Source organism: Protobothrops mucrosquamatus, unplaced genomic scaffold (genome assembly GCF_001527695.2).
Source record: "Protobothrops mucrosquamatus isolate PMUCROS unplaced genomic scaffold, P.Mucros_1.0 scaffold2864, whole genome shotgun sequence".
Classification (NCBI taxonomy): domain Eukaryota; kingdom Metazoa; phylum Chordata; class Lepidosauria; order Squamata; family Viperidae; genus Protobothrops; species Protobothrops mucrosquamatus.
In genome coordinates, this window is record NW_015388894.1 from 2,076 (window position 1) to 14,752 (window position 12,677).

The window sequence follows — 12,677 nt, forward strand, 5'->3', positions numbered from 1 at the left end:
TCAATGTGGAAGCCAGATTCACTTCACATCTGTGTTAATAATTTAACAGTTACAGTGATTCACTTAACAACTGTGGCAAGAGAGGTTGTCAAATGGAGCAAAACTCACTTAACAACTATTTTGCTTAGCAGTAGAAATGTTGGGCTGAATTGTGGCCATAGGTCAAGGACTACCTGTATGAAGATGTTGAAGAGCAATGGAAGAACCCTGAGGTATCCCACTGCATATTTCTCTCCATGTTGCTGTAGTTCCATTGAGGACTACATGCTGAGTCACAGACCTGCTTCTTCAGGAGATGAGAAAGAACAATAGAATAGATTAGAATAGAATAGAATAGAATAGAATAGAATAGAATAGAATAGAATAGAGTAGAGTAGAGTAGAGTAGAGTAGAGTAGAGTAGAGTAGAGCTGAGCTGGAAGGGACCTTGGAGGTCTTCTAGTCCAGCCCCCTTCTCAAGCAGGAGAACTTATACTGTCTCCGACAGGTGATGTACAACAGCTTAGTCTAGTTTTTGTCTCTGACCCCTTAATCATCTTAGTTGCTCTTCTTTGCACTTTTTCCAAAGTGTTAAATTTCCAAAGTGATGTTAAATTGTGTATTGGTAGGAAGCGGCTTGTTCTATTTTGACTGAGGGAGGAGAAGATGAGATGTTAATGCCTGGGACAGTTTTTTTTTTAATTAGACATTTTTTCTTTCTGTTCTCTAGATATGACATCATGAACCTGCAACACATAGAAGCTAACCATTATGATTATGTCCACATCGGGACTTGGCATCAAGGAGTCTTGAATATCGATGATAACCGAATTCAAATGAACAAAACTGAAATGGTCCGGTCTGTATGTAGTGAGCCATGTTTGAAAGGTCAAATTAAGGTAATTGTTCCTTTGGAGGTACTTTTGTTGAATAAAATAGATGTAATCATTTTCTGGGCTCCTGCCTTTGACACCCCCCCCCCATGGCTGACACTTGATCCTGGGAAAAGACACAATGGTTTAAGGTATTCCAAATAGGTGCTATAATAGGAATAGCAATAGCACTTAGACTTATATATCGCTTCACAGTGTTTTACAGAACTCTTTAAGCATATTGCCACCAACAATCTGGGTCCTTATTTTACCGACCTCAGAAGGATGGAAGGCCTAGACCAGGGGTAGTCAACCTTGGCTCTTTTATGACTTGTGGATTTCAACTCCCAGAATTCCTGAGTCAGCTATGCTGAGGGAAAAGGGAGAGGTTTCCAAGCTGAGCCATGCTGGCTCAGGAATTCTGGAGCCATGCTGGCTCAGGAATTCTGGGAGTTGAAGTCCACGAGTCATAAAAGAGCCAAGGTTGCCTACCCCTGGCCTAGACAATCTTGAGCCGGTGAGATTTGAACTGCTGAACTGCAGCTGGCAGTTGGCAATCAGCAGAATTAGCCTGCAATACTGCATTCTAACCGCTGCACCACGGCGGCTCTTAAGCTAACCCAGGTCCTCTCACATTTTCTTCTTCAAATCCAGAATATTGCCCAGCCCTAAAAAAATAATAAACATTTTACTCCAGTAGTTTGTGGACAATTTTTGTTGTTATCCCAAATTTTGCAGAGTATATATGACTCATTTTTCTTTCTGTTAGATGACGTAAACTTTACCTTAAGAAATGCAGCATATGTGGCATTTTTTAAGCTCTTCTTTTTCTTCTCTTTAAATCATATCACATCACCAACAGGGACTTTTAGTCCCAGAGATCTTGGATACAATTGCAGTATTCAAGTCCTTCCTTCAAGGTGTTTTCAAACACTTATTTTTGTCATGTTTTTATTCAGCAAGGTTATCTTCCCTAAAGACACTAGTAAATAGAACACTTTTGTCTCATAGCTACCATCTTAATCCTGCATTTTTTAGTCGCTCTTAGATTTCTTGCTGATAATATTTGTCTCCCTAGCTTGAAAAGTTTCTCCTGGTGATCTGATGAGGGGAGGGAATGGTAAATGTGAATTTATTTACTTCAAAAAGTGTTAGTTTTTGTTCATTCTATCCCACTTGCAGTCCTGTCTTAATGGCATTACTAGGGGCGGTGGTGCTGCCACAATTGCTCTTTTATCAAACCTAGTTTAGTCATAACTACAAATTGGGCTGAAAATGAGATGTTCTCCTTAAAATATATTGTCGTCCATTTTGCCTATGCTTCCTATCATATCCTACTACTGAAATCCTATTTGTTTCACGAACATTATCTCTTTCATTTTCTAATAAGTGTTTGTATTCCTGTTTTTGAATAAAGGAATATAGTCAGAGCCTTCTGCTTTATTAAAAAGACTTCCCATGGGTTTTTTTTCTGAATGAACAGACTATATCTGGCACTACAGAGCCCTGGTAGCGCAGTGGTTAGAATGCAGTATTGCAGGCTAACTCTGCTCACTGCCAGGAGTTTGATCCTGATTGGCTCAAGATTGACTCAGCCTTCCATCCTTCTGAGGTCAGTAAAATGAGGACCCAGATTGTTGGGGGCAATAGGCTGACTCTGTAAACTGTTTAGAAAGGACTGTAAAGTACTATGAAGTGGTATATAAGTCTAAGTGCTATTGCTATATCATATTCTATAATGTAACATTTACTGAACAATATGGTAGCTAATTATGTTATATAACTCCAGTTCCCTTACATGGAGACTAAAGTATACACCACATACTGCATTTCCCCTGTTCCCACATCATAGGCAGCTTTGAGCTGCAAAACAAAATCTCTATTCAAACAAAACTTCTACCTGCTGACTTCATTTGTATCTTGATAAAAACAATTTGCTACCCACCCTTTTCATTTGGCATGAAGCAAAAAAAAAACAAAAAACCCCATGAGAATCAAACAATGTATAGAAAGTTAGCTTGACAGAACAATGGTTCCATTTACGTGGTGGAGGATGGCTGATAAAAAGCTGCAGTGTTACAGAAGGGGAATATCTATTAGTGAACTATCTGTTAGTAATACTTTATTTGCTCTTTCATATAGCATTGGATTGTCCTTTTTTAGTTCTATGAGAAAAACAAAGGACCTGCACTGTTCAATTTCCAAAAATGGGTAATTTTAATGTTTTCAGTAGAGATCAAAATAAACCCACCTGACCTGTGTCCTTCCATCAAAATCTTATTGTCTCTTCTTGAATTATCCTTTTATTTGAAAGGAGGAGACAAGCAAACTGGCTACAATTGAAGATACTGACCTTGCTTTAGCTAAAGATGTTGGCAGGTCTCAACTAGAGTTTCTTTACTCCAAAAAAAGGACTCTAATGAGGATTCAAGTGCAAAATCTTTTTCATATTTGTAGAAACTAATACTCAAGTAGCATATGGTGACCAACCCAGATTGGGTTCTGCAACATTATCCTGGAACACGTATATTCACTTTCATTCATTAATGTTTCAATCAAGATAGACTTTTGAGGTTATCAATTCTTTTACTTTCCAACTGCATTTGACCTACAAAATGACCCTAGGTTGCAACAGACAATTAGTCTCTGCAGCTCAGTCTTTAGTTGAACTGGATTTGCATATCATACTAAATTAAAATATTGCTTTCTTCTGACTATGTAATATATGAGTGCAATTATTATAGATGGTAGGGAGCACTCAGTGCTCAGCGCTGCATGATGGGGTGAGCTCTCGTTACTTGCCCCAGTCCCTGCCAACCTAGCAGTTCGAAAGCATGCAAATGCAAGTAGATAAATAGGTACCACTTTAGTGGGAAGGTAACAGGAAGGTAACACCTATGCATTGGTGTATAGTCATGCTGGTCACACGACCACAAAAGGGTCTTTGGACGATGCTGGCTCCATTGGTTAAGAAACAGAGATGAACAATACCCCCTAGAGTCAGACAGGATAAATCTTTGTTTTATAGATGAGTGTTATAGATCAACTTGGCTGTCAATAGTTTTAGGATAAGATCTTCTCTGGCTCTGTACTTTGACTCCTTTTTCTGGTGAATGCCAAGGTAAGAAGCCCTGGGACAATTAGATTGAAAGCCTTGAGTCTTGTTATGGAGCTACAGATCTTTCAAAGCCTCAAGCACTTTGTTTTTACTTGCAGAAGATCTATTTTAGCCCAGATAAGTTGAGTCATCAATACAGGTTTTAAAATTTGTCTATTGCTATTACTTTATGAGACTGTATTCATAATGTCATCCACTATATTGCTAGAGGGACAACGTATTCGGAAACCACGTTAAAAGGTTTTCATGTAAAAACAAATATCTAATTTTATTGTAGGTTATAAGGAAGGGAGAAGTGAGCTGTTGCTGGATTTGTACAGCTTGCAAGGAGAATGAATTTGTGCAAGATGAGTTCACATGCAAAGCTTGTGAACTGGGATGGTGGCCTAATGATGAGCTGACAGGTATGAGCAAATCTTTACATTAATAGTCTTACAATAACTACTCCAAAATAATAATGTTTATTTTACTTATTTATCTTCCATTTTCCTTCTTAAATTCAATTTCAAAGCAAGGTGTATAATGAATAGACAGAAAAAGTACAATACCTGGACAGTCACAAAAGTATGTGTCTGATTGCACGTACAAAAAAGAAATCAATGTCCATAAAGTAGTCTTCATTTAGCAACTGCCTCATTTAGTGGCCATTCGCATTTATGACAATGATGAAAAAGTAACTTTGCCACCAGTCCTCACCTTTATGACATTCATGGATCTGTAAAGCAAAAGAAAGCTGAAGTAAGATCAACACAGTAGCAGTTTCACTTAGCAACTGCCTCACTTAACAACTGAATTACCAGTCCCACAGATTACCAACTGGGATTGCTAAATGAGAACTACCTGTAGATTGATACTTCGATATGGGGATGTACACTTCAGGCATTTTCTTCTGGGCAGCTGTGATCCCCACAGGAGAGAAAAGGAGTACACAATCCTCCTGTTGTATGTTTCTCACTCTGTTATTTAAAGGCAATTCATGATATCTACTTTAGGTCCTTTAGTCAAGTGGCAGAACTCTTATAAGAATCTCAGAGGAAAGTAAGTCAAATTTCTGTTTGGACCTTCCTAGTCTACCTTGTCATTGTCCTCTGATTCTAGCTGAACCAGTTTTGTGAATCGCAGCTGACATTCAAAAGTAAATTGGCAAGCAAAGCAACTGTTGTAGAATAGGAGTCATATGAATGTAAGCTTTTGCATTTAAGTTCAATTGAAGTTTAACAAAATTTTCAAAGAAAACATCATGGGGAGCATCTGACAATAACACAATGTGGATTGCTACTAGGATAATTTATAAGCCGGGTAAAAATCAACGGCATCAGTTAAAATTATGTAGTGAAAGCAAAAAGGAACGCTGAAATTCTACAAAAAGTCAAAAGAAGCCATCATTCCAAGTTAAGTCTGAAGGAGTGTGATGGCTCAGTGATTAAAAATACTGAACTTGTCAGCTTGACAGCCTGGGTTGAAGACCTAAGTGCTGCGCGACAGGGTGAACTCTCGTTACTTGCCCCAACTCCTGCCAACCTAGCAGTTCAAAAGCAAGTGGATAAATAGGTACCACTTCAGTAGGAAGGTAACAGCATTCTGTTGCTGTTGGCCACGTGATCAAGGAAGTGTCTTTGGACCACACTGGCTCTCTCAGCTAAGAAACAGAGATGAGCACCGTCCCCTAGAGTCAGATATGACTGGACAGGGGAAACCTTTACCTTTAGAAATTCTGAATGAAAAAAAGTCACAATACATGCAGTATAATACAGGCAGTTGGTTTCAGACAGTCGATTGTTATGTAATAGTTCATCTTCCACATGAAAATTGTATATATCTTACTACAGAGAATATTAATGGAGGCAAATGAGTTTCTATGATAGGATGAGAACTTTATTTGACTTCTGGAATATTTACAGCTGGAATAATGTAAAATTACTCAAAGCATCATAGCCACTAGGATTAGAAATCATCAGCCTTTCAGGTAGCTAATATAACAAACAGTATGTTCAGTATGTGGCAAAACATTCCGTGCTAACATCGGTCTAATCAACCATCTACGGACACACCGTTGATGGCCCACAATCCACAAGATGTCAAGGTCTTCATCGAAATCGATGGACGAACAACAACATAACAAACACAAACTATGAGTATTAACACTATCTTTATAGTGTTTGGTAGGGTTACAGTAACAGAAACTTGCAAGTTTGAAAGTACTTCCCCCCTCCTTACTTTTACTTTCCCGAAAACTAGGGACGGTGCCTTCTGAGATGCTGTCTTTATCCTTACCCCTCCTTCGGTCTCAGATGTCATTTATCAGACTTGACTAGGCTACAGCTCTACCTCCTTATCTCCCAAGGTCATTCCCTCATACCATTACCTGAGCTATCTTACCAGCCCTTAAATAACTCCATGGCCTTCTAATTCATTTCTGAACACATCTGAAAATGGAAATTAGGTTAAACAGCACAGAGTTTGGCATGGGTAGGAGACACTTAGCACAACCCAATGGATTTGCAACACAAACCCAAGCTTGCTAAAAAAATAATCCAAGCCATATTTACCCCTGATCAATCACATTAATATTCACTTCACTTTACTCCTAGGAAAAGAAAGGATGAAAGAGAGTTTTGCATTTGTTCTACTTTGCTTCCAGTTGCTATTCCCTTCTTCTCCCCACCCCACCCCACCCCAAGAATGACACAGAAGAGATCTGCATGTCCTTTCTGCCTGCTACTCAGTCTGCCTGCTGTATGGGTCAGGAACCAATATGGCATGGTAGTTAGAATGCTAGGCTATAACAGAGTAGACACAAGTTCCCACCGCCATGAAAGTTCACTGGATGGTTTTGGGTCAGCCCCTCTCTCTCAACCCAATCAGCCATATACAAGGTACAAGGTACAGGTGCAAGATTCTTGTAGGGAAAAATATGAACAGGAGTTACTATTCTTGCTACTGTGTTCCTGGAGAAAAGATAGGAATCCAGGAATGTTTTTAGCAAAACCCTTAGTAGGAATTTGATGTGTGTGCGCATTGCTGTTAGTTATACCACCCGTAAAACTACAAATAATTTGAATTAATAATTTTCTTTAAAAAAAAAAGAACAGGCATTTATTTTGGGTGGTCAAATCATAAATGAGATTGATGTTATACAATTTCTGCACTCCAAAACTTGAAGTAGCTGTGTATTCTTAAGAGTTTAAAATTTACAGCTAGTTTTCACCACATGTATTATTATAGTTGCAGAGTAGCATTGAGATTATTGGAACATTGTGAGGGAGTAAAACTGTAGGTGGCAACAACTGCTTTAAACCATCCGACTCCTATATTTCTTGGAAATTCATTTGGCTTTTTCTTCTGCTCAGCAGGCATTTATAATTCATTTAAAACTTTACATACTCATGCCTACATTATCAAACTCATGACTGTTGACCAAATAAATTTGCACCTAAACTGGGCAATCAGCATAAATAGGATGATGTATGTATCCCACTCATGTACCCTTAACCTAGTAGATCTTTTATCCCTGTTTTTTCTACAAAGTGAATGCAGAGTTTCATTTAGGTAAAACAAACAAACAAACAATACATCACCTTGACAGTTAATGAAACTGAAGCTGCTGGATTTCTGGCTGTCCAGATTACAAGTTATGCAGACAAATAATTATATAGATAATGCTGTCAAGTAGAATAAGGACTGAAATGCATGATATCTATTTAAAATTTTAAAAATCCATTCTTAATGTTGCTTTTAATAGTCAGGAATATTGTCTAGTAATCATCAAAATGTCCAGCCACTTTAAAAATGAAATGCCTCTGCTATCTAACTGTCTTATATACTGTAAATGTCTCAGAAGCTGAATAAATATGTTGGCAGGAGAATTAATTTTGTCTGTGTATTACTAAATAGAAACTGTAACTAACATCTATTTGGTCTGAATGCTTTCCTGGGGATGTTCGCTGACCTTGAAGTTGTAAGTATACAGTTTAGAAATAAATAGATTCTGAGAACTAAACTCTTCTTCAAATTGCCATGAAAAATTAAGAAGAGTCTGTTCTTTTTTATGTGGAGTAAGAAATTACAACAATGATACACAAGAGGACTTGCAGTTGTGTGGTAGGCTTTCCCTTGTGTTTCCTCTTTTTTTTGTCCAAATTCGTGGAGCAGGTTTAGCAAATACCGGGGGAGCTGGAAGGAGGAAGGATAATCTATTCTGTTGGCAGATTTTGTTCTACCAACGAAATGACATAATTAGATGAAGCCTTTCACTGTCTTTTGTGCAAAAATCACTCGTTTTGATATGAATGCAGGATCACTTCTCTTATGCAACGGCTCTTTAATGATCCCAAAGGAGCTTTTTATTTTGCTATATTTGTCTGCTCATCCAATCATTTCTTTTTCTTTTTTGTATCCTGTAGGCTGCAAACCTATCCCTGTAAAGTATCTGCAGTGGAGTGACATAGAGTCCATTGTAGCTGTGGTCTTCTCTTGCCTGGGCATCCTCGTCACCATGTTTGTTACCCTTATCTTTGCACTGTACAAGGACACCCCTGTCGTCAAATCCTCTAGCCGGGAGCTGTGCTACATAATACTTGCGGGGATCTTCCTTGGTTATATATGCCCTTTCACCCTCATTGCTAAGCCCACTGTCACCTCATGCTACCTCCAGCGTCTTCTGGTGGGGCTTTCCGCTGCCATGTGCTATTCTGCCCTTGTAACAAAAACCAACCGAATTGCACGCATTCTGGCAGGGAGCAAGAAAAAAATTTGCACCCGCAAACCACGCTTCATGAGTGCTTGGGCCCAAGTGGTCATTGCCTCCATTTTGATCAGCGTACAGCTGACATTGGTGATTACACTGATCATCATGGAGCCCCCTTTCCCCATCCTTTCCTACCCCAGTATCAAGGAAGTCTTTCTGATCTGCAACACCAGCAACTTAGGCGTGGTTGCCCCAGTGGGCTACAATGGACTCCTCATCATGAGTTGCACTTACTATGCTTTCAAAACTCGCAACGTGCCCGCCAATTTCAATGAAGCTAAGTATATTGCCTTCACTATGTACACAACCTGCATCATCTGGCTTGCCTTTGTACCTATATACTTTGGGAGCAACTACAAGATCATTACAACTTGCTTTGCCGTGAGCCTGAGTGTGACAGTTGCCTTGGGGTGCATGTTCACTCCCAAGATGTATATCATCATTGCAAAGCCTGAAAGAAATGTCCGCAGTGCCTTCACCACTTCAGATGTGGTGCGTATGCATGTCGGGGATGGCAAGACACCTTGTAGGTCCAACACTTTCCTCAGCATATTCCGGAGAAAGAAGCCAGGCGCTGGAAACCCAAAGTAAGTACTTTGACAATGCACCTCTATAACGCTCTCTTTTTCTCTTCCTTGTTCTTCCAAAACCTATGTGTTCAAAAAAAATATTTTGCATTAAAGAAGCTAAGCAAAGCAAAATCTGAAATAGGGATTTGTTCTTCCTCTTTGCTGCTCTGAAACTGCAACCAGTCTAATATTCTGACATGTTCTTATCATCTCCAGTCTTATAAACCTTTCTGGTTTCCTTTGATTTTTGTTTTCTGCTCACTAATAATATGCATATAAAATAATCGGACAGCACAGTGAACTATCAACAAATCTTGGAAAGGCTGTTTTTACATCTGCAATAATTTTTCATTCTGTGCCAATACAGTCACACAATGAAGAATTTACTAAACCTTTACTAACTTATACATTAGGCTTCTCACAGAGACAACTGAAAATCTCAGCTCTCCAGATGCTCAGCCTTTACTCAGTACGAGGTACTCAGTAGAAAACTCACATGCATCACGCCACAAGATTGGTTTCTTTAATACAGACAAGAAAGAAACTTTATACTGTACATAAAGAAGAACTGCTATCTCAGGTGTTTAAATTCTAAGCCTGCTCCTGCTTCTTTGAATCAACAGATATTTGATTGCTCTCTCAGCCTAGAGAGACATTGCTCTGTATTGACTTCATTTTGTACATTATGGGCCTTTCTAATAAACTGAGATTCTATTATGCTCAGTGGTTGACTAAAACTGAATCGAACAGTCTTAATCCGCTAAGAGTGCTTTTGTCTCAATAAGCTTTTTTCACAGTCCAATATATGACAGGTAAGTCACCTGGAAAGGTTCTTAAAGTCATTTCAAATTCAGTGTTTTTCTGACTCTGGTTCTGCTTAACAAAAATACTCACCCAAACTACCCTGCAAATCTGCCAAAGTTGTTGGAAGGCTGTGCACAGAACAGCACTTTAGCCAACAAATTGACGAATGTTGTATTTCAGCAGCTTTCAGCTGACTGAATCTTTTCCCTAGAAAAAATAGGCCTCACATTGTTTATGAATTATAGTGCAAGGCTCTATAAGAAAACTCTTCCTGAATTCTGTGTGGATACGGCAGAACCTTATGATTCATTCACTCCATCATTTTTTCTCTGCCTGATGAAAAATCCTGGGAGTTTTTTCTATTCATGCAGTCTCCATTGAAAGAAGGAATTAATAGAGACTTTTCTGTGGTTTTGCCTTTATTCAAACAGAAGGAAGGAATGTTGTGGGATGATAATTACATGCACAAGTAACTGTAGGGCAATTAGATGAATTTCTTACCTTATAAAACAAAGTTTACAGACACTTCTATATAATATAGAGATGATATTTGAGACTATCATTACCATCCTTATCATGATCCAACTAATTTAGTTTAATATTCATACTTGACTAATTTCATAGGATTCTACATAGTGTTATTTCTAGATTGGTATTATTAGACAAAAGTGGTTCATCCTAGAATAGAAAGTAATGGTAAGCTAAGCTATTTTTTTATTATTTTGAATAAAATTCAGTTGATGCTTGATATTCATCAAAGCTTAAGAATTTGAAGGGCTCAGTTCAGGAACGTCTGGAAATGTAATTGCAATAGATCTTCTCAAGACAGCAGGTATGCAACTACCAGTTCTGAATGATTAGCAGGATAAAAAACAATGCCCTGAAATAGCAATTCATGTAAACTTTTAAAATTTATTTAGTTTTTTGTTACAGTAGTGGTACAGAAGAATCATTAGAGCCGTGAGTTTGGGAAGATTACATGTACAAGAATAGGTAAATGTTATGCTTAATTATTTTTTGTCCTTTGAGGAATGTTATGTTATGAGAAACACAATATTTCTGGCAGGTTTTTTAAAACCATTTTTGTTCTTTTTCGAGGTCCAATATAAAATGTTAAAATAATTACTCTGATAATTTTATAATTCTTATCTTTTTTATTTATTAAGTTTTAAAAGCAAAGGAACAACATTAAAATGTCCAAAGAATATCAATAAATATTGCCGAATTAGAGATAGGAGAAGAATAGATAACAATATTGAACATTTTATAATCAGCAATAAGGTCCTGATCATTTGCCGTTGAAAAAAACTACATCATAAGCTCCGCTGAGAATTTAGTTCTAGAAAAAAAAATGGAAGTAGATAAAGAACTAGAAGAATTGAAAACCATTCCCCTATTTTTCTGGCTCATAATATCTTCCAAAAATGCACTAAAATGCTATTTATTTTTATATTTGAATTTGCATACCACTTATGGACTTTGAGGGAAAAAATATTTATGACTGTTTACTTTGTGTGAAAATACATATAAAAATAAACATTTTGGAGAGTTTTATTTTTAAAGAATCAGATTATTGCAGAAACAAACAGAATGTATTAATGAACTGTCATGGGGAGGAAATGCTAACAGAATTAGTCAAGAGAGCAAACAATTTCCTTCAAAAAGGATTTTATTATAAAAACATCTTAAAATAAAGATTTTATTATAATTCCTTATCCATTCCTTTCAATACAACATGGGCATGACTCAGAAACAGGCTATTTATTTATAAGAGCTGCTAGAGAACAAAAATGGAAGTGGATAAAAAAGAATGAGGCAATTTTACAGACTCAGGTATTGTAAGAAACAAAGTACCATCTCTTCTCGGCTAAAAAAAAATCCAGTCTTTATCCATAGTAGAAATTCAAAATAATTGTATTAAATGAATGCTCGCCTTTGTAAATGTTCAGATGATCTGTCTGAATTAAAGTTCATAGTATCTAGTTTACATGTAATGTTAAGCCATAATATGGTTTGAGATTTTGGGGCTCAGTGTAATTTAGCCTTATTTGGAACCAGGGACTCTGGGAAGTAAAACATGGTTTAAAAATCCTGGCATAGGGTGTTGACTGAATTCACCCAATATGAAACGCCAAACTGCCCACTGTGTCATTCTGTTGCAACAGAAAATACAACTGCATTCTAATTGGTATCCAGCTCTAGTTTAACCTGGAGTTCTTCTATTTGCTCAAATATATTCTCATTTCCATCTATAAGAAGGGGAAAAATAATCTAAGAGTAGCCTTGCCTTGTAGTAAAATATATATTACCAGTACATTTATGCAACTTTGACACTTCTCTTTGTAAATGTGAAATTGTGGGCATTGTTTATTTATTTATTTATTTTATTTATTTTATTCAATTTGTATCCCGCCCTTCTCCCGAAGGACTCAGGGCGGCTCACAACATTCTTAAAAAACAAAAACAAACCCACACACCCCACCGAATAAAACCAAATTAAAACCAATATTTTAAAGTTGTGGTAATTAAAATTACTAAGAAACCCAATTTAAAATCCTCCCTAGGCCAGGCCCGCTTGTTGGAAAAGCC

At 37.4% G+C, this 12,677-nt stretch overlaps 1 protein-coding gene across 1 annotated transcript in view; it reads left to right on the plus strand.

Annotated features, from left to right (window-relative positions):
* Positions 1–708: 708 nt before the first annotated feature.
* LOC107296557 (metabotropic glutamate receptor 1-like) overlaps positions 709–12,677 on the plus strand; it is a gene marked incomplete at its 5' end in the record, with an annotated part of 30,063 nt that continues 18,094 nt past the window's right edge. The window contains 3 exons of the mRNA XM_015825884.1: positions 709–877; positions 4,246–4,372; positions 8,372–9,302. Of these exons, the coding sequence (XP_015681370.1) occupies positions 709–877; positions 4,246–4,372; positions 8,372–9,302 (1,227 nt within the window). The remainder of the gene's footprint in view (positions 878–4,245; positions 4,373–8,371; positions 9,303–12,677) is intronic.